Raw genomic sequence first — 20556 nt, 5'->3', positions numbered from 1 at the left:
CTGTCTGCCCCCCCAAAGGCACATGCGGGCCCAAGCCTGGCTTTGCAGACAGCCTAGCAGGTGTGGTCCATCCCAGCCCCGCCCCCCAGGGCCAGGGCAGTCCGTGTGGGAGGTGGGCTATGACCTGGGGAGACACATCCCATTATGCAGCTGTCCTCTGATCTCTGAGGGTCCCACAAAAACTTGGACATGAGGGCTATGGTGGGTTGAACAGTGCCCCCCAAATAACATGCCCCCCAAACCTGTGACCGTGACCTTATTTGGAGAAAGGGTGTTTGCAGATGTAATTAAGTTGAGGGTTTTGAGATGAGATCCTGCTGGGTAGTAGGCTGGGCCCTGAATCCAATGGCAGGTGTCCTTAGGAGAAGGAGACACACAGGGGCCCCGGGACGGAGCCGCGGAGGCTGGATGGACGGAGCCACGTGCCCGGGTCTGCCCCGGGGCCACCAGGAGCTGGACCAGGCAGGAGGGATCCTTTGGAAGAGCCTGCCAACACCTTGGCCTCAGACCTGTGGCCTCAAGAACTGAGAGGATAAACTTTTGTTGTAAACCCCCCGTTGTGACCCCCTGTGGCAGCAGTGCTGGACACTAACACAGGGCCAGTCCCTCCAACGGTGAGACTGATGTCCGCCTGCCGGAGGGGACGGCAGCTCCATGCACCTCGGTGGGAACCATGCCTGTTCCCACCCAAAGGTCTGCTGGCCAGCTTTGGGCAAAGGGGGTCCTTTGGGCACCCCTAGAGCAGAGGCCAAGCTCTGCATCTGTCCCAGCTCAGGGAGAGGGGTGCCCACACCCAGTCCCAGCATCCTGGCAGCTGCCCAGGCTGGCTGCAGGGCCCTCAGTTTCCCCCACGTGTGGAAACCCTGGCATTGCACATGGGAAGTGTATGGCAAATACTCACTAATGATGATGATGAAACAATCTGCAGGTGTGAGAATAGGTGCACAGAGGAGGCAGGCATGGTGTTGGCTCAAGAGCCTCAGGGTCTCCAGGGACCCTCATCGTGTGTGCGTGCACACGTGACATCAGAGACCTCCAGTCAGATTTTCTGAACCAGACACTGTTTTAGTCACCCAGGCACTCCCCATGGACGATGGGACTGAGGTCGAAACCAGATGGACCCGGGGGCACTCACTGTCCTGATCTCTTGGAGCTACCTTGGGGCAGCCAATTTTATTGACATATAGACTCACATATCATACAATCCACCCACTTAAAGTGTGCAATTGAACGGTTTTTGATACATTCCATTATTTTTAAATTGTAGTAAAATGTATGCAACAGAATTTGCCACAGTGCCCCTGCATACGCACACAAGTCCATGGTGTTGTGTTCACAGTGTGGTGCAACCATACCTCTCTCTCCAACACTTTTCATCACCGCACACCAGAATCTCCTCCCCAGCCCCTGGCAACCTCCAAGCTACTTCCTGTCTCTACGGAGTTGACTATTCTGCACACGTCCTGGAAATGGAATCCTACAATATGGGCTTTCTGTGTGGCTCCTCTCACCGAGCATCATGTCCTTGGGGGTCATCCACGTGGCAGCAGGGGTCAGTGGCTCATCCTGCTTTACGGTTGAGTACTAATCCATGGGCAGGGACGGACCACAACTAGTTTCTCCACTCATCTGCTGATGGACAGTTGGGCTGTTCCCACCTTTTGTCCACCCCACCCACATGGTTTGCGCCTACAGACTTGGGTTCCAGGGGACAGAGAGATTGAAGCCTGCCCTGCATAGTCTTGGGCTCTGACATCTACATGCTGCACTCCCCCATTCCAGTGTTGGGAGAACGTTCCCTGCACTCCCAGCCTCAGCCAGAGCCCCTCCCATGTAAATCCTCTCCATCACTCCCTAAGGTTATTTCTTCTAAAAATCTCTTGGGATTGTTCAGATTTCAGGCATCATATCTCAGACCTTGGTCAGGTGTTGCCAGGACAGGGGATGGGTGGGGCCTGGAAGTCCACCTGGTATACCTGCGGGGGAAAGCCCCCCCTCCACAGCCTCAGCTGCGGAACAGGAAAGTCCAGTCCTGGCAGCCAAGAGAAGAAGCCCAACTTCCCCCGCCCCCCCCCACACACACACCAAGAGGCTGCCCCAGCAGCTGGGCCTTGGCTTTCTGGACCTCCAGGAAAACCCACAGGTAGGTGTGGGAGTCACCACACAAGCCCAAATTGGGGCAAGAACTCCAAGAAGAGTGGGAGCACCGGTCAGTCTGGGCCCTGCGACATGACATTACCCCCGATGTTCTGGGGCTGAGCCCAGCGGGGTTCGCAGGTCATGCCAGACTCAGCTACTGGAGTTCTCCGGAAAGCCCCAATAAAAAGTGCTCATTAAATTTAAAACTGGGCTTGACTCGGTTTGCAGTGGCTCAAGAACTGAGTCTGACCAACAGCAGTCCTGTCGCATATTAGAAAATCTTACAGGGAAATGGTTTTCTGGAGCTGGTCTCCAAAGTAACAGAAGAGGGCGTCGGAGGCCGGGACAGAAGCGCCGCGAGCGCCCTCTCGGAACCCCAAGGCTCCGTGCCGAGCCGCTGCATTGTGAGGAGCCGCTACCTGTCCCTGTCACTCTCATTGTCCTCACTCTGCAACACAGATTGTGTGCCCATGAGTGCCAGGCGCCCTTCTGGGGTCTTGAGCGCCTGCGGGACCAAGTAAAGCAAGGCCGCTGCCTCCGCTAGCTCCCAGGTCAAGGACTGCAGGGCCGCACACCTGGCGGGCAGGTGAGCCCTGGGGGGAGGGAGACGTCACTCTGGTCTACTTGGCCCCTCCGCCCCATCCCAGGAGGCGGGGAAGGCCACAGACTCTTCCGCGGGGCAGGGCGGGCCAGCAGGGGGCGCGCGCCCTCCAGGCGCCCGGCGGGCGTGGCAAATGCGCATGCGCTGCGCGGGGCACTTTCCGGCAGCGTGGCGGAAAGAGCCTGCCGTTTCGCGCCGTTTGGCGACTTCTGAGCCCCGAGCCTGGCGGCAGTACGGCAGCCATGGCGTCGCCCTTCAGTGGGGCGCTGCAGCTGACAGACCTGGATGACTTCATCGGGCCGTCTCAGGTGGGCCGGCCCGCGTGGGCAGCGGCCGTGTCTGGGGCGGGGCCCCCCTGCCCCTTCAGTTTCTTCCCCTGAGAAACGGGATCGGAACCCAGGGACCCCCGCCCGCGCCCCCCGGGCCTCCGGCACTCCGGCCGGCTTCCTGCCGATGGGAAACCGAGGCCAGGGATGGCGATGGCCCGAGCCGGGTTACTGCTCCTCAAGGCATCGAGGAGCGAAGGGAGGCCAAGTCCGCGGGTGTGGGGTCGGGGCGAGCGGGTGAGGGGTGTGTCGAGTGCCCTGTCACTGTGGGTCCCGGGAAGCCGGGGGGAGCCCGGCAGGGCCGCCAGAGTCACCCCGCTGGGCAGCGGCGGGCTCGGGGCCGGGACGACCCTGTTCGCTTTCTCTGGTAGACAGCTGGGACTAACTCCACCGCTGGAGTCACCTGCCTTGACTGCCCAGTACACGTCAGGGTGTGCGGTCGTCGTTGACAGAGCTTGCCCCTAAGGGAGGCAGGACAGCCACACTTGAAAGTGGGCGTCGTCCTTATTTGGTGTACCTGCCTATCAAGCGCACCAGCTGCGCAGGACCAGGGCTGGGAGGGCCATAGCTAAGGAGTGCCGGGAGGAGGGGAAGGGTGGGGCTGGTCACAGCACCGTGGACAGGGCTCTCTGGGCCGGATCATCCCTGGAAAGGAAACGGCCAAAGAGGTTCTTGTAGTGACAGTGAGACCCCAAGAACTCGGGGAGTTGGGAAGAAAAATGAACTCCTTTCACTGGGCACCGGGCAGGGCGGTGACCTCCAAGCAAAGCATTCCTGCAGAGGTGCAGAAATGGTGGTTCCTGGGTGTCCTCTTAGTGGCCGGTCCACGTGCTGAGAACAAGAATAAAGGTCAGAGCCGAGAGGCGTGCAGGGGGTTAGCCTGTGGCCCGGTAACGCCAGCCTTCATCTGACTATGAGCTGCAGAGTAACCGTTGGTGCCGGTGGGGTGTTAGAATGTGTGCCCTGTGTGCACGCAGGGTCAGCAGCCATCCTGCTGAGACTGCTTCTGTGGCTGGAGGAGAGGAATCGGGCGTGGTGGCGTGACCGTCAGGTTGCCTCTCTTCTTGGGGAACCTCCATGCACTCAGGCCCCCATTTGGGGTCTCTTCCTGGTATAGGACTGCATCAAGCCCATGAAGGTGGATAAGAGGCCAGGAAGTGGCGTGGCCAAGATCCACATCGAAGATGATGGGAGTTACTTCCAGGTCAGTCAGGTAAGTTCCATCCCAGATGACCAAAAACATGTTTTTGCTGCTCTTTCCAGTCATGAGTACGGTGATCGTGAGACCTTTCACAGTGGTCAAATTCACTGTCACCAAGGCCAGGAGGGCAGGGATGGGACTGGGGTAGGGGTGGAGGGGCACAGAGGCCCTCTCTCTCCATGAGTTCTAATTGTGTGGGATTTTCCAGTTCAGACAGCTTGTTCTTGAACACCTGCTTCTTGAGTAATTATGTAATAACAAGATCCTGGTCTAAGGACTGTCTGCTATTTGGACCCTCAAGAACGTCTGTGCCATCCCATGACCACAGACACAGGCACACCTGGTCCAGGAACTCCTCCCAAGCAGGGGAGAAGCCTCAGGGTAGCACATGGTAGGGCTGGACCGGGGGTTCAAGCATTCCCAGGGAGAGAGCCAGCCGTTTGCTCAGGCCAGGAGTGTGACCCTGCAGCACACCACAGCTCCTGCCCAAGCCCTGCACAGCACAGGGAAACGCCACCTCAGGGAAGGTGAGGTGAGGGCACCAATGGGCCCTGCCATCCCAAGCAGCATGGTTGATTTGGAGGGAAGTTGGGAAGCTTATTGGTCTCTTGACACAAAATCAAAGCCTGGGCCTTTAGGCCCATCTAACTCTAAAAATACGCACTGAGCTCAAATTGTGGCTTTGGTGTAAAGCGCCACCCTGATGAGCTGGGCTGGAAGGGAGTCCCCGTCTCCTCAGCCCTCTGGTCATATTCTGGGCTCTGCAGCTCACCCTGGCTCGACGCTTCCTGAGTTTACAGAGGGAGTAAAGGGGCTCAGCTGGGATCACTTGCATCTAGGGACAGTTGCAGAATATCAGCCTGGAGGCCCACGTCCAACACAAAGTTTTGCAACTGTTGGCCCTCTGGCCTTTGCTGCCTGTGTGTCTGTCCCCGTCTGGGGCTGGTGCTCACTGGGCAGAGTGCTGCCTCACTCTGCCCTCTGCCCCTTCATCTTAGCCTTACCTTTCTCATCCTCCTGTTGGAGCCTCTCCTTTGACATTTTCCTATCTTCACAGCCCCACGAGTGCAGACTAGGAACCTCTGGCAAGTCACCCGCTCCTCTGCAGATTTCACGCCCACATTCCACCCCTGACAGGCTACAGGCCTTATTAATACGATTCTGATGTGCCAAGTGAGCTTGTGCCAAAGTTAGAATTTGATGGAGCTAGAATATGTATAGAATGTACATATCTCTATGACAAATATTTAATTTTTAGAAAATTGGTGACATTCAAAGTCAGCCAACTACCATGTTGGTTGTTGGTGTTGCAAGCCAGAGAATAAAGGTTTCCTGTAGGTTCCATTATCCCAAGAGCTCGTGTCCTTGTGCAGAGGGCCCTGTTGAATACTGAGTGCCTGTGCTTCCAGGATGGAGGGACTCAGAAGCTGGAGAAGGCCAAGATCTCGCTGGATGACTGCCTGGCATGCAGTGGCTGTGTTACCTCAGCGGAGACTGTGCTCATCACTCAGCAAAGCCACGAGGAGCTGCGGAAAGTTCTAGATGCCAATAAGGTAAGTGGTGGGCGGTCTTGGAGACTTTTTTAACCTGACATCAACCCCGGTATCCTTTGCTCTTGCTGTCAAGGGCTGCTGATCTCCAGGTCACTCCCACATTTTTAAAGGGGCGACAGTGGGATGTCAGTGAAGTACTTGTCATACTTCAACATTGAAGTGTTGGGCCCTACATGTACATAGAAACGACATGGCCCTGGAGGAAGGGCATGCACTCACCAGCACTGGACCTCTGCGGATCAGTGTGAAACACTCTGAGCACGTGTCCCTTGCTTTGCAGACGGCAGCCCCCGGTCAGCAGAGAATGGTTGTGGTTTCTGTCTCACCCCAATCCAGAGCGTCGCTGGCCGCAAGATTTCAGCTGACCCCTACAGACACTGCCAAGAAGCTGACTGCATTCTTTAAGAAACTCGGTAGGCACCAAACATCATGTGAACACTGTAGCTCAGCATATGGCGGGGGGGGGGGGGGGGTGTCCCGCGAGGGGGCGCCTCCGAGTCACTGAACTCAAACACACCAGAACCGTTCTGAGTTGACCTCAGCCCAAAGTTTTGGTTTGACACAGGAGAGCTGTGCCTTTTAAGAGGGAGCCTTGTGAATCCTCTTTCTGCTCTCCCGGTCTGGAATTCGCCTGCTCCTCGTGTTGTTTTTAAATGATCACCATCGAGGCCCATTTCCCAGGTCCCTGGCAGGTTCCTGCTCAGATCGACTTTGGTCAACCTCTGTGAGCCACGAGCTGGGCTGGGAGGTTGTGGGCTTGGTGCCACCAGGGGCGTGGCCTGGTCCTGGACAAGTCATGGTGGGATCAGCTCCCTGGGGCATGGTCGACCATGCCTCACCATTCAGCCACCCTTCATGTGGGTGAGGTGGGTGCTTGCTTTCCAGGGGTGCACTACGTGTTCGATACCGCCTTCTCAAGGAACTTCAGTCTCCTTGAGAGCCAGCGAGAATTTGTGCAGCGGTTCCGAGGACAGGCCAACTCCACACAGGCCTTGCCTGTGCTCACATCCGCCTGCCCAGGTGTGTCCATGCTGCTGGATGCGGGGAACGGGAATGCTGGGGCGGGGGGAGCGCAGGCTTCTGTCAGGATGGCCTCGAGAGTTACTTAGCTCCCCAAGACCGTGATCTCACGGATGCTAGCAGCACAAGACAGTGACAGCAGAGCAGGGACGTTCTGTAACGGGACCGTAACTCCTTGTACGAGTCAGTCTGTCCCACAATGTCCTGGCACTCACTGCCTAGCTGGTGAGATGCTCCGTTTGTTCTGTCGGCCTCAGGCTGGATCTGCTATGCTGAGAAGACGCACGGGAGCTTCCTCATCCCTTACCTCAGCACTGCCCGGTCCCCACAGCAGGTCATGGGCTCCCTGGTCAAGGACTTCTTTGCCCAGCAGCAGGTAACAGGAATGTTCCAGCTGTGAACGATTCACTGTCATCCTGAAAGATAAGCCAAGAGTTACAGTGTCCACAGACCCATACAAAGAATCTCGGTTTCATCCTGGCCGCTGGCCGGCTCTGCCACCCCCGCCTTACCCCATGGGCCCCTGTACTGTTGGGTCAGGCAGCGACTCCACATTTCCACATTTCTCGGCAGCATTTGACCCCCGACAGGATCTACCATGTGACAGTGATGCCCTGCTATGACAAAAAGCTAGAAGCTTCCAGACCAGACTTCTTCAGCCAGGAGCACCAGACTCGTGACGTGGATTGCGTTATCACCACAGGTTGGGTCCCGCCATCCTGAGCCCAGGGCATGAATGGCATTGCCTGGGTCCTGCCCATCGGCTCTGGCTGGAGCTGCCATCCCCTGTGCATGAGGCACCCCCGGCACTACCTGGGCATTTGCTCTAAAATAGTCTGCATGGGGAGGTGGGCGGAGATTCTTGTCAGCCGCTCTGACTCACATAGGTCACCCCATTTCTGAGTTGAGCAGCCTTACGAGTCTCCCAAGTACTTAAAATCCGGAAAAGTAAACACTCAGGACCCCTGACAGTGGGGGGAAGGCCTCCCTGCGCGAACACGTGCCCCTGTCCACCTCGTGGGAAGCTGTGACCACCCCGCTGCAGGCGTACCCTAGGGATGGGCATGCCCACCCCCTGCCATGTTGCTCTGAGGGTGGGCTGCGGGTCTGCGGAGCGGGCTGGCTCTTCTAAGGGGCTTCAGAAGTGGGCCTTCCTGGCCTCTGTGCCTGGGTTCATCCCCCACCCGCAAGCCAGGAGGTGGACGTTTGGGTGTCCATCTGCCAGGGACACATATGATGTGGGTTTCCTCGATGTTGTTTTTATTGAGATCTCAGCTGAAGAGCATCTGTGCTGGGGTCTTCTTGTAGGGGAAGTCTTCAAGTTGCTGGAGGAAGAAGGGGTCTCCCTCTCGCAACTGGAGCCAGCCCCCCTGGACAGTCTGTGAGTCACCTCCTAGTGTGGTGGAGCCTGGCGTCAGGGTCTCCTGCTGTGGGTTTGGGGGCTGCAGGTGTCTCAACAAGCAGAAGTGAGCACGTGGGGGTAGGCAGCGTCCCCTCGCTTTCTCTTCCCCACCATGGCTTCCTTCTAGTTGGTCCCATGTTTGCCCTGTGGCCTGTCTCGGTGTCCACAGAGGTGGTCAAGTTCATGAGATGGCCAGTGGACAGCTAACTGATGGTGATCAGAGCTGACCCCAATTCGACACAGGTCTGCACTCCCCAAAACAGGCTACTCAACAGAGGGACAGTCTTTCTCCAACCTGAGCTATCTCCTGACACACAGACAAAGCCCCCAGGTTTTGGGCTCCTTTTCCATTTAGAAAAGCAACTCCCTCAAACGTGAAGAGACAGAAGTTACCCAACATCTCTGTAGACAGTAGCCCTGCTGCCACCTGAGGCCATGCCCTGCTCCCCAGGTGCAGCAGCGCATCTGCCCAAGAGCCCACCAGCCATCGGGGCGGGGGTTCTGGGGGCTACCTGGAGCACGTGTTCCAGCATGCAGCCCGGGAGCTCTTTGGAATCCATGTGGATGAGGTCACCTACAGACCCCTGAGGTCAGTGAGAAGGGCTGGAGCTTGGGGACAGGGGACAGGGCAGCCCAGCTCGGGCAGCCTTTGCCCTGGGTCCCCTCACTGAGGTGGGCTTGGAGGACAGCAGGCTGGGTTTGGCGAAGACGCAGGGCACCAGGTAGCTGAGCCCTCCTCTCCGGCCGGAGCTCTCCAGAGCTCTGCCTCCCCATCATAGTGGTCGAGAGCCCCCAGAGGCCATGGTGGCAGGGTCCATTCCGACATAATGCCCCCTTCCACAGACGGGGGGCTGGGGGCTATCTGACCTCACCACGCCTCATGGCCATCCTCGGGAGGGAGGCGGTTCCCATTCTAAAGATCGGGACACTGAGTGGAAGTGAGCTTTCTGCCCTCCCCTTCCATCACCATCCCCTGTAGAGGAGCCAGTCAGGGTGGCCCATGTGCCTGCAGGGGTGGGAAGCAGGAGGGAGCCTGGCCTGTGCCCCCCTCAGGAACAAGGACTTCCAGGAGGTGACCCTGGAGAAGGAGGGCCGTGTCCTGCTGCACTTTGCCGCAGCCTACGGCTTCCGCAACATCCAGAACCTGGTGCAGAAACTCAAGCGAGGGCGCTGCCCGTACCATTACGTGGAGGTCATGGCCTGCCCCTCAGGTAGCTGTGGCACGGGGGCCCTTTCTAGCACGAGGGTTGCAGGCAGGGTCCCACCCGGGCAGGGGGGCTGGAAGTGGAGCATCTGTCCTCACCCCGACCTGGGTGGTCAGGAGGTCAGGAGAGCCAGTGGGGGGGGGGGGGGCTGTGCCGTACCCCCTGCAGGCATCCCCGTCATGACTATGCTCTTGCCTGCCCTGCTCACAGGCTGTCTGAACGGCGGAGGCCAGCTCAAGGCCCCCAGCACGCCCAGCAAGGCGCTTCTCCAGCACGTGGAGATGCTGTACGGCATGGTCAGGACCGAGGTGCCGGAGGAGGTGCCTGGCGTCCAGGAACTGTACAGGTGCTGGCTGCAGGGCGAGGGCTCAGAGCGGGCTGGCCACCTGCTGCACACGAGCTACCACACGGTGGAGAAGGCCAGCTCCGGCCTCAGCATCAGGTGGTAGGAGGCCTCCTCACAGGGCTGCCGGGCCCAGCACAGCCCATACTGGGACGCCCATGAAGCTCATGTCCTGAGACCCCAGGGATCGCCCCCAAAACACTGCGCTAACCCACAGAGAAACAGGACTCGGGACCCACAGTCAGGCAAGGTGACCTCCAGCCTGCCCTCACCCAGACTCCCCAGGGCGGGGGGCCAGAGGTCCCACAAGGTCCCAGAACCTCCCCATGGGGCCAGGTCTGCGAGCAGTGTCCTCGCTGCTCCTGCCTGGAGACCCAGGTGAAGCCCAGTCCTGTGGGCAGCTTAAGGCAGAGCGAAAGTGGGACTCCTCATCCCCATTCCTGGAGTCACCCCTGAAGCTGGGTGTGCCAGGCTGGGGGCAACCCACCTGCCCTAGACAGAGAGAACGCTGGCCAGAGAGGGGCACCCAGCCCACTGAGCTCCATGCTGGAGATGGCGTACCTGCCCCACCTGAAACTGGGCATTGAGGACGTCGTGGCCTCTGGGACCTGACAACATGCATTTCTGGGCAGAGTTCCAAGCGAGAAGCAGGCTCTGTTATAAAGACCCTGTGAGATCAGGCACTAAGTCCATCCCCACAGCTGGGTTATGGGGGTGGGGGAGAGGCAGATCGGGGTGAGCCCACCAGGCCTGTTGTGACAGAGCTCCAAATCTAATAAAGGGATCTCTCTGAAAATGGCTCCAAGTCCAAGAGCATCTACAAGCGTCAAGAACCTTTCACAGCTTTATTCAAAGTTCGGAAGCCCTGTGCACTCCAGCACGCTGCTTCTGAAACGTCCAGACCTCAGGGCTCACATGCACCCCAGACAGGGGCCTCACATGTCCAGGGCCAGGGCACCCCCCCACCAAGGCTGGACAGCCAGCTGGGCAGGGCCATGGAAGGTTCCAGAGGCAATCCTCCTGTGGGCTCAGTCGGCCGAGGTTTGAAGGAGAGATGTGCTGCCTGCCCCGACAGCAGGTCTACTTGGGGCTCATTTCTGTCGAGGTGTGCCCAGGAGCCCCCACTGCAGTGCCAGGAGAGCCCGAGCCTGCGGCTGCACCGGCTCAGCCGCCCGCTGGAAGCTCGCCCGCTCCTTGCAAAGTGCCTCCAGGACCTCAGCTGGGGCTGCCTTCCCCGTGAACTTGCGCACAGGCTCTTCTCTGTGGGGAAAGGGGACACCGTGGGGAGTCTGTTGGGGAACTGCCAGGGGGTGTTCGCAGAGGACACTTAAAGAGCAGCTGCTCCCTGGTGCCAGTCAGCCCAATAACCAGTCCCCTGGCACCTCCTGCAGTGCCCAAATGATGCCAAAGAGGACCAAAGGACAGCAGGCCAGCTACAAGGCATCCTGCTCTGGGGCGCAGCCCCTGGGGTGGGCACGGGGCCCCCATAAGGCCTGGGACGCCGATCAGTACTCACGCCACCCTTAGGAAAGGGTTGTAGAGAAGCTCCTCACTCAGGGTGGATGGTACTGTGGGCATGTCGTCCTCGTCCCTCTTCTGGAATGACCACAGGCCCTTGTCACAGCCTTGTCTTGAAAGCCCCAGGCAACTCGGCTCCGCTCCTTCTACTCACCCCTTCCTGGGGGCGGGAGCAGAAGAAGGGCTGCCTCGCCCCATCTGGCCCTTGAGGGCAGCCATCCCTGGGCCAGTCCTACCAGCTGCCCAGGCCCCTATCCAAAGCCACCCACTCCTCCCCTCCCCAGTAGGAGCCTTAGTCAGTGGTGGAGCCCAGGCTAAGCCAGGTCAGGTCAAGTCTGACGCCCCCTGCAGTGCCCCTCCTCTGCCCCAACCTTCATCCACCCTCCAAGCCTCTAGGGGGAGAAAGGGAGGGGTGGCCGCACCTTAGCCCATGACAGCTTGGCTCTCACATGGTCATTGCCGGGCTCCACTTTCTGTGCAAACTCAAGGTTGCCCAGCGTGTGCTCATGACCACAGAACACCTTCTGGAGAAAGGAGGCACTCAGGGGGTGCACAGTGCTGCCACAGGCAGAGATGGGGAGGCGCTCCCCCGGGCTGGCCTGGCCCCTCCCTGGACCCCAGCACCCCATGCCTGGTCTGCCTTGGCTCCTCGGCTGATGAGTGTTCATTCTGCACCCCTGTGGCACAAGTCACGGACAGAGCCTGCAGGTTGTACAGGGCGGCTGGACCCTGCGGGAGGGGAAGGGATGGCCGCTCACCGTCTCCGGAGGCAGGCTGCCCAAGGTCTCTGTCAGGCTCTCGTACATCTGCTGAGCTGTGCTCTCCAGGCGCAAGCCACAGCCAGCCACCGACAGCGCATCCCCTGGGGAGGACAGCAGGTCAGAGAAGGTGGGGCAGGGTCAGAGGGAGGCGGAGCTGGTGGGGCGGGGCAGCCAGTACCCGAGAACACCGCGGGCGGATCCGGACACTCCTCTTCCCACAGGAAGTAGCTCATGTGGCCGGAGGTGTGGCCCGGCGTCAGGAGACAGCGCACGTGGATGGCCCCAAACTGCGGCAGAGGGGCGGGCGGCTGGTGAGGCGGGAGGGCCCAAGGCGATTCCCCGCCCTCCCGGGCGCGCGCTCACCCGCAGCTCCTCGCCGTGCACCAGCCTGCGGGTCAGCGCGCAGATGCGCTCGTCCGCGCCCAGCACCGCCAGCCCCGGCCGCAGCCGCGCCAGCTCCACGTTGCCCCGCGCGTGGTCCCTGCGGACGGGCGGGAGCAGGATCACGCCGGGCTCGGGGTGGGGCAGGGGCGATGCCCTCGCGCCTCGGCCCGCCCCGACCGCGCTCACCAGTGGTGGTGGGTGGTCAGCACGGTTGTCAGTGATACCCCCTCCCGGCCCACGATCTCCAGCAGCTGAAAGGGACGGAGTTAGGGAGATTTGGTAGGGCCAGCTGGCCGCCCCCACCCCCCGCCCCCGGCTAGGGTGCCAGGTGTGATGTACAGAGTCCCAGGCGGGCCAGGAGGCGTGGGGGTAAGGGAGACCCCGCAGACAGTAAGTGAGCGCCCAGGGCGTATGACAACAGGCACCAGGGAGGGGGAAACGGAGGTCAGAGGTGGTCCTAACTTCAGGGCAGACCCAAAATAATCGCGGAACCGCCCACAGGTTGCCCTCACCCTCTTGGGCACGGCCACGTCCACGGCCACAGCCTCCCGCGTGCGCTCCTCGATGACCAGGTACATGTAGTTATCCTCGAGCACAGGGATGACCTTGACCTTCATGGTCGCAGAGCTCGGGCACCCCGCGTCTTCTCGAGAGGCCCCCAGGCTTTCGAACCCCTTCCTCAGGGCGGGGGCTTCCCTCTCCAGGCCAAAGCAGGGCTATGCGAGGGAGGGGTCAGCTCCACACACACATTGAGGGCCAGAAAGGGAGCCAGCTCGCTGCTCCACGGACGTCCCGGAAGAGCGTTGCTGAAGCCCACGCCCCAGGCTCAAGCCCGGACGGCCAGCGCGGACGCCAGCCCCCGGCGACAGCGACGCCGTCGCCGCCCGCCGCCCGCCGCGCAAGCCCCGCCCCTCGCGACGACGCAGCTGCCCGGGCCCCGCCCATCCCGCGCCGCGGGCCCCGCCTTCCCCGTGAACCACGCCCTCCTGTTTCACTCTGCGCGTCGCGCCTAGGCCACGCCCCTCTCCAGGCCCGCCCCGCCCTCCAGGTCCCCCTGCCGCCGGGGCGCGACTCCGACCCCGAACTGTTTCCTTACCCGCAGGGGCTACGCCAGCGCGGACCGTCTGAAAGACGGCCGGACAGACACGGGCCTCAGACGCTGGCCACGGGACTTGAACGGAGCACAGCGCTCGGCCTGGCTACCTCCAACGACCTGTGCCCCGGCGCAGGGAGCAAGCGTGCGCGGCCTGGGGCGCGCGCGTTCCCGATGGGGCCCGCACGCACGTCCGGGACCGCTGCTCCCGGCCCTCCGGCGCCGCTTCCGCGAAGCCCTCCTGGCGCCGGGGCTGATCCAGTCCTGAGTCCCCCAGCGCCTTGACTGGAACGCCTGCGGCCCCTTCCCTCGGGCTGGAGGCGGGGGAACCTTACCGTTCGTTCACCTGCCCATCCCAGCGCCCAACCAGAAACAGTAGGCACGCAGAAGGCGCCTACTCTGTGAACCCCCATGGCAGGGCAGGCACCCTGTGCGAGGACAGCAGTGACAGCAGCGGTCGCTCCATTCTGTGCTGGGCCTTCTCATGAACTCCTGGTTCCATCAGTGCCCAGGATAAATGCTGCGGCGCCGGAAACCAGAAAGGATGGGGAGCCATATAGGGAAAAAGCTGAGGGAGTTCCCCACCCCCAGCAATGCCCTCGTGGGTGGGGCCCCCAGAGCTCCGGGGATCAGCAGGGGACCAACAGAGGCCTTGGCAACACAAGCCACAGTGTTGCAGCAACAGGCCAGTAGGTAAGGAGACACTGCATCTGGGAAGGCCAGAGTCCCTTCGGTCTATGGAGCATGCGGCAGCCACAGGCCCCAGGCCAGCGCCCCCACCTGGGGCCAGTGAGAACGTGAGTCCCTCCAGGACACTTCTGCTTCTGCCAGGGGGTCGGGGGTCCTCCCTATACCCTCAGAGTCCAGGAGAAACTGCCCTAGCTCAGGCAGGCTGTGTGTGGAGGGGGTATTGGGGAGGGGGAAGTGCATGGCTGGTGGCTCCTTGGGAGTGGAGTCCACCGCCCAAGCCTGAGACGCAACTGGGGGGTGGGGGGGTGATGCCTCCCCAGGTTCTGCCACAAGCGGAGGACTGGACAACCAACCTCAAGACAGAGCTTCTCTCAGATCTACAGCTGAGTGAGGAGCACCGACTGCAGGTGGGTGTGGGGGCCCTAGGGTGCTAGCTAGCAATAGGGAGGGTCCCACAGGCACCACCTCTTACCCTGTCCACCCACAGATCTCCAAGGAGTTGGTCGACCTACAGATCACAACACATCATCTGCGGGAGCAGCATGAGGCTGAACTCTTCGAGCTGAAGAGTGAGGTGGGTGCTGGTATGTGCCCACATGTGCCAGCCCGAGCACATGGGGGGGATACATACCTAGGACCAGTGCTGTGAGGGGTCTAGGTACACCCATGTGATTGTACACACTCATGCAGTGTCTGTGAGTTCCCACATCTCCTGTGTGTGCTGTGTGTCCTTGTATGTACCCAGATGATGTCGACCTACCCTGGGTGGCCTGGCAGGCGGGTGCACCTGCTCACCCTAGTCATCCTGCAGGTCCTACGGCTGGAGAGCCGGGTGCTAGAGCTGGAACTGCATGGAGATTGCACAGCCCCCCTAGAGGCTGGCCTGGGGCACCACCAGGAGCTGGCCCAGGGGCTCCAGCACAAGGCCTGGGAGCAGGGACGCTCCATCCACCACAGACCTCAGGTCACCATGAGTGCATGCAGGGCCTGGCTGGGTGGGAGCCCAACAGGGGTGCAGTAGAGGCACAGTGAGGTTGGGACCGACTCTCTCATACAGGCACAGCCTGAGGACTTCCTGACCCCTAGGGATGAACAGCGGCTGGGGAACAGCGTGAGTGTGCAGCCACCTAGCCTGGGAATCTGTCCAGATTTCTCCCAGCCCAGGGTGGTGTTGGGCAGTGCCAAGAACCCAGATCTTGTGTACCCCGCAGCTGCAGGGAGAATGGAAGCGGGTGCTGGAGCAGCACAAGGCCCAGAAGCAGGCACTGGAGACCCGTGTGTGAGTAGCTGCCTCACTTGGGATGGAGGGGATCCAGACCGCACCAGGCTCAGAGTGGCTTTTCCCAAGAGCAGAGGGAGTCCCCACCCTGGGCCCAGCTGAGCTTCACATGCTTGTCCGCAGGGCAGACCTGGGCATGCGGCTGCAGGGAGCCCAACAGGAGGCCAGGACAGCTGGGCAGCAACTAGCTGCACAAGCCATGGTGAGGCCCAGCCTTACCCACTTTGAGATCTAGTAGGTGGTGTCCTACAGTCTGCAAAGGTCCACCCCGTGGAGTGTGGGTTCAAGGCTGCCTCCGCCCCCAGGTGTTGTCTGCCTGCCAAGGCCAGCTGCGCCAGGCTGAGGCAGAGAACGCCCAGCTGCAGTTGCAGCTCAAGAAACTGAACGAAGAGTATGCCGTCCAGCTGCAGCGCTGTGCCCGAGCCGTGGCCGTGAGCACCGGGTGGGGTGGCCCTGTGGTGAGAGGGAGGCCTCGCGTCCTGGGGAGTCCAAGCCCAGCCTGGGTGGGCCCGCCTGCGGCTCGGCTCCCTCCGCTCCGCAGAGGGGATTGTGGGAAGAAGTGTGCGCCCGGCAAGCCCCGCCCCCTTGGCCCTGGCCCCAGCCCCGCCCCATCACCTCCAGGAGTATGCGAAAGGCACGGGCCGGGAGCCGGCCGCGGCAACCCTCCGCACATTCCTGGAGACTACTCTGGAGGACATGCGAGCAGCGCACCGCCGCCGTGAGCAGCAGTTGGCCCGGGCTGCTCGTGCCTACCGCAAGCGCCTGGCAGATGTGAGCCGTAGACACGAGGAGCTGCTGGCCGCCCGCAGGTGGGCCCCTCCCTGAGATGGGCACCTGGGGTGGGGTGGCCCTATGTGACGTGGCACATGGCTTAGTGTGCAGCAGGTGCTGGCCGACTCCACTGGGGCACCCGGGACCCCCAAAGCTACTTTTGATGCAGCCACCTCACACCTGGAGCCACTGTCTCTGCACCTGGTCTCTGAACTTGGCCACCCGGGAGCGGCCCAGGCCAGGCTGGAGACAAAGCTCCAAAAGCTCCAGGCCCAGGTGAGCTCTCCCTGCTGCCCTACACTGGCCTTGGAGCACAGCACCCCAGAACACACCCCAGGCCCATCCCAGGCTCAGCAAAGACCCCATCCCTGAGCAGCCTGCTTCATTCAGCCAACAGAGAATCCCTACCACAGCCCACCAAGCTCATGATGCTGCTCTTGTTCCTACAGAAGGGGCCCAATGAAGCCTCCCAGGGGGGCACGTCAGAGCCGCAGTGAGTACCCTGGGGTGGGTGATGGGAGGACCTGCAGGGGGATCATTCATTTATTCTTCCAACTCTTAAGCCCTGGGTGGGGCTTTGGTTGCGGTGGTGAACAAGGTGGCCCATCTGTGCCCTTGGGTTTCAGTCTGTATGGGAGACATCAATAATCACAGAAAGCCAAGCACCTGGGTGAAGTGGGGCCCTGACAGGAGAGGGGCTGACCTTGAATGGGAGGGTCAGGGAGATCCCCTGAGAAAGGCACATTTCAGTGAGACCCAGGGGACCTAAGGATGAAGAGGTGTGGTGGATGGCCAGCAGAAGCCCTGGCCCCGGGACAGGACAGAAGCAGGCTGCCTGGTGGCTTTCACAGCCCTTGCCTCTGGGCCTCCATGTTCCAAACTGTGCAATGGGCAGGGGCTGGTATCAGCTCAACTCCCAGAGTTTTGAGAAATAAACCCCTAGAATGGGGGGAGGCCCCCCCATCAACACCCATACAGCACTGGGGTCACTGTTTGGTCTTGTGGCTTAGCCCTCCGTGAGCGGCCAGTAGGCCCTCTGGACCTGGGCTGCCCTGCCCCCATGTACCTACCGATGGCTCAAAGGCCCAAGCAGGGCCCAGAGTGGACAGGTGGGCCCATGCTGTCCTGACTTTGCTCCCAGCAGGCAAGTCAGGCATCTAGGTGCCCCAACTTGAGCAAGGTGATTGATCAACACCTGGCCTAATGCTGGCCCTCATACCTGCCCCTCCCTCCCTCTCACAGGGGCCAGGAAGCTGCATCCTGGGCCCAGATCCACCAGAAGCTCCAAGACTTCTCCCGTGGCACCCAGGTAATAGGCAAGGTCTGGCTGGGGGCCCCTTCTCACACTTTGTCCAGCCTCATAGCTTATGCCCTCCTATGGCAGGCGGAGCTGGAACGCGAGCGGGCACTGCTACTAGTACGGGCCACGATGGCTGAGGAGCAACTTTCTGAGCTACGGGAGTATGTGGACCAGCACCTCGGCAGGTGGGCCTCAGTCCCAGGTAACAGAGCTGGGCTTGTGCACAGCCAGGCAGGTGACTAATCCTGACCCCTCCGAGCAGGTACAGACAGGAGATCCTGAGGCTGAGGAAGCTCATGGGTACAGAGAACGCCTGGAAAGCGGGGGCCACACCTCCAATCAAGCCCCAGCACCCAAAGACCCAAAGCCACTAGCCAGCTGTCACACTCAGAGCAGAACTCTTCACAGCCAGCATGGAGCCCCCTCACAGCACCCCCTTGGAGGGGGGGCAGTCATCCACCTAGCCCGCCACCCAACAAGAGTCAGGACAGAGTCCACCGAGTCTTTATTTTGTCCAAATGGTCAGCCGGCCTGAGAATTGGGGGCCCCAGGGACTGAGGCAGAACTGGGTCCTGGGGAGGCCTGACCGGCCGACCCACCACTACGGACATCATAGGCCCAGACGCGGTCCACACCCTCACCCATCACAGCCACAGGCTGCCACGTGGGGAGCGGGTAGCGCCCCGACACCACTCGGGCCCCTTCGGGCAGCTCTGCCTGCAGCTTGTCTTCCAGCAGTGGGAGCTGTGGGAGAGAGCAGGAGGGTAGGGTACGCACGATGGAACATGGCTGCCCTGCCCATCCTCCTCCAGGCCCAGCACACACACGAAGGATGGCCTGGGCCTCCCCTGTAGCTAGCAGACCCCAGACCTACCACGCTAGGGGCCAGGAACACTGACACGTTGTGGCAGTCCCTCAGGTTCACCTGCAAAAAGAGGTCACCCCGGCAGGGAGTAGAGCCCCGGCCAAGGAGGTCTGGTGGGCATGTGGGCACTGTGGCTTCCAAGTCCTGGCCCCAGCCCACGCAGGTGGCAGGGGAAGCTGGGGTTGTCAGCACAGTGGCCGACCAGCACTGGAAGTGTGGAGGTCAGGTGCAGGGTCTGAGGGGCTCCTGGACTCCCTGGGTTACCTTCCAGAGGTCCTCACGGCGGTAGCAGACGCTGCCGGCACAGCCTGCCCTCCAGGCATGCAGCCGAGCCAGCCCCACTAGCCACGGGTTCAGCTCGTAGCCCACAGCCGGGCGGAGACCGCACCTGTGGGCGGCCAGCACCTGTGGGCACAGGAGACTGTGGGGACCAGAAGGAGGTGCGCTGGCGAGAGCCCCCCCACCCACGGACACACGCACTCCTTACGATCCTGCCATCGCCAGAGCCTAGGTCCACCATCTTTCCCGGCCGACCTCGCAGCAGCGACAGCACGTGGTCCACCTGCCGCTCACTCGCACCGACATAGGGCACCTAGAGGCGAGGAGGCAGGCGAGGCTGGGTCCCCAAGCCCGAGTCACGGCGGGGCGGGGAGGGAGGACCGGGAGCCGGCCTCCGGAGCCTCCTGTCTGGGCGCGGGCGCCCTGCCCCACCTGCAGCCTGCCCCCACGCGCCGCCGGCCCCGAGGGGCAGCCCCCGGGCCCCGCACCTGTAGCCGCAGCGGCACACGGCGGAAGCCGGGCTGCAGCAGCAGCGCCCACGCGGCGTAGACGGCCAGGCCCGAGCCCACCGCCGCCTGCAGCAGCTCCAGCACGCCCAGCCGCCGCTCGCGCAGCTCCCTCATCGCCTCGCCCGGCTCGTCCTGCTCCATGGCTGCGCCCCGCGCTTATCAGGGTCGTCCCGCCCCGACGTCCCTCCCGGGCTCGGGTCCGAGACCCTCCCGCGCCGACCCGGAGTTTGACAGCACCCTCGCCCCTGCCCCGTGCCCACCCGGTTCCTAACGGAGACGCCGGAAGTGGCGGGGCGGAGGCCTCGGCGGGGCGCCGGAAGCGGCCTTCCCCTGGCGTTCCGCCCGGGCCCGGGGCCCTTCCCGCGCGGTCCGGGCCGCGGAGCCTGGTCCTCCGTGTCCCGCTCAAAGCCTGCGGTCGCCAGCCCTATCAGCCCACTCCGCGCCCGGGGAGGGCGGGGGGGGGGGCGCGGACCCCTGGCACGGGGACCCGTGAACCACACGTCCCCGCGCGGGGAGACGCGACAGAGCCGTCGACCTCAGAGAGAGCTAGACGCTCCAGGGAAACGCGGTGCTGCGGCTCAAGGGAAGGGGAGCCCTCCCAGGGGTTCCCGCGGGCCCTGCGCGGGCGGCCGCTTTGACGTGGCTGGAGCCGGGGGGCGGCCGTGGAGCCCAGGGGGGAAGGAGGCACCTTTCCGGGGGTGGGGAGGCCGTCCCGGGGAGGCGCGTGTCTGCCCAAAGGACACCCCGAAGGCCAGCCCAGCCAGGGGCAGGTGCAGGGTGGATACCTTGCGGCTCCCTCCCACAGCTGAGGCAGTCAGTCCGAGTGCGCAGGGACTGGAGGCTGCGCTGGGGCCTGAGGAAGTTGGGCGCTCTGCTGAGAGGCAGGGTTGACCAGGAGATTGAGCGGACACTCTTGAGTGTGGTAGGAGGGGAGCTGGCTCAGCCACGGGGGTGCGAGAAAGAGCCCCAGGAGGGGAAGACCACCTTCCTTCTCTAAAAGTCCGAACATTTGAGATTCGAGAGGTGACCTGGCAAAGCCTGGCAGTGGGAGAAGCCAGTTGGGGGAACAGAGCCCTGAGCCAGGACCTCCTCCTCATCCCACCTGAGGCCAGGTGTCTCGTGAATGGTAGGGACTTGGACCTATCCGCCGCCCTGGTCAAGAGCCTCAGCGTCAGACAATATAAACATGCCCAGGACCACGGCCCCCACCCCCAAGTACAGACGGCCCCACGTCCCTGCCTGTACTTGGCCCCAGCTGCCACCAGTCCTGAAAGACAGGTGTCCCCGGGAGGCAGGGAACCCCAGTGCCCTGCTCCC

At 62.0% G+C, this 20556-nt stretch overlaps 4 protein-coding genes across 22 annotated transcripts; 2 read left to right on the top strand and 2 right to left on the bottom strand.

Moving 5' to 3' along the window:
- The first annotated feature begins 2918 nt into the window (after nt 1–2918).
- Nucleotides 2919–10584, top strand: CIAO3 (cytosolic iron-sulfur assembly component 3). 5 transcript variants are annotated; one of them, XM_035722185.1, is made up of 11 exons: nt 2919–3048; nt 4184–4270; nt 5677–5820; nt 6101–6233; nt 6706–6840; nt 7098–7216; nt 7414–7543; nt 8149–8221; nt 8694–8831; nt 9296–9453; nt 9658–10584. In XM_035722185.1, exons 1-11 carry the CDS (start codon nt 2983–2985, stop codon nt 9894–9896), a joined length of 1422 nt encoding a protein of 473 aa, XP_035578078.1. In that variant the 5' UTR covers nt 2919–2982; the 3' UTR covers nt 9897–10584. The 5 variants fall into 5 exon arrangements, with proteins under 5 accessions (XP_035578078.1, XP_035578077.1, XP_035578076.1 ...); XM_035722184.1 differs by having other exon boundaries at nt 4184–4279; XM_035722183.1 differs by lacking the exon at nt 2919–3048 and adding an exon at nt 3155–3303.
- A 10-nt stretch (nt 10585–10594) lies between these two features.
- On the bottom strand, nt 10595–14059 carry HAGHL (hydroxyacylglutathione hydrolase like). 10 transcript variants are annotated; one of them, XM_027611319.1, is made up of 9 exons: nt 13882–14059; nt 12966–13169; nt 12640–12704; nt 12433–12550; nt 12248–12356; nt 12067–12170; nt 11731–11832; nt 11307–11386; nt 10595–11050 (listed from the first exon to the last, which is right to left on the bottom strand). In XM_027611319.1, the coding sequence occupies exons 1-9, from the start codon at nt 13957–13959 to the stop codon at nt 10882–10884; spliced, it is 1029 nt and encodes a 342-aa protein (XP_027467120.1). In that variant the 5' UTR covers nt 13960–14059; the 3' UTR covers nt 10595–10881. The 10 variants fall into 10 exon arrangements, with proteins under 10 accessions (XP_027467120.1, XP_027467121.1, XP_027467118.1 ...); XM_027611320.1 differs by having other exon boundaries at nt 11731–11829; XM_027611317.1 differs by having other exon boundaries at nt 10603–11050; nt 11344–11386; nt 11731–11829.
- Nucleotides 13966–18102, top strand: CCDC78 (coiled-coil domain containing 78). Of its 6 annotated transcripts, none has more exons than XR_003523044.2 (14): nt 13975–14343; nt 14557–14643; nt 14724–14810; nt 15048–15200; nt 15294–15347; nt 15448–15515; nt 15639–15717; nt 15821–15946; nt 16137–16324; nt 16398–16562; nt 16736–16779; nt 17529–17595; nt 17671–17771; nt 17849–18002. XR_003523044.2 is itself a non-coding variant. In XM_027611313.2 (14 exons), the coding sequence occupies exons 1-14, from the start codon at nt 14140–14142 to the stop codon at nt 17958–17960; spliced, it is 1542 nt and encodes a 513-aa protein (XP_027467114.1). In that variant the 5' UTR covers nt 13982–14139; the 3' UTR covers nt 17961–18102. The 6 variants fall into 6 exon arrangements, 3 of the variants coding, with proteins under 3 accessions (XP_027467114.1, XP_027467115.1, XP_027467116.1); XM_027611313.2 differs by having other exon boundaries at nt 13982–14343; nt 16391–16562; nt 17849–18102; XR_003523045.2 differs by lacking the exon at nt 17849–18002 and having other exon boundaries at nt 13966–14343; nt 16677–16779; nt 17671–17741.
- ANTKMT (adenine nucleotide translocase lysine methyltransferase) lies at nt 18075–19520 on the bottom strand. Its single transcript, XM_027611327.2, has 5 exons — nt 19219–19520; nt 18939–19043; nt 18716–18856; nt 18461–18511; nt 18075–18330 (listed from the first exon to the last, which is right to left on the bottom strand). The coding sequence occupies exons 1-5, from the start codon at nt 19378–19380 to the stop codon at nt 18109–18111; spliced, it is 681 nt and encodes a 226-aa protein (XP_027467128.1). The 5' UTR covers nt 19381–19520; the 3' UTR covers nt 18075–18108.
- Nucleotides 19521–20556: the final 1036 nt, after the last annotated feature.

The sequence above is a fragment of the Zalophus californianus genome, chromosome 10 (assembly GCF_009762305.2).
Source record: "Zalophus californianus isolate mZalCal1 chromosome 10, mZalCal1.pri.v2, whole genome shotgun sequence".
NCBI lineage: Eukaryota > Metazoa > Chordata > Mammalia > Carnivora > Otariidae > Zalophus > Zalophus californianus.
The sequence above is the reverse complement of the archived record's forward strand: the minus strand, read 5'-3'. Positions and strand labels throughout refer to the sequence as shown.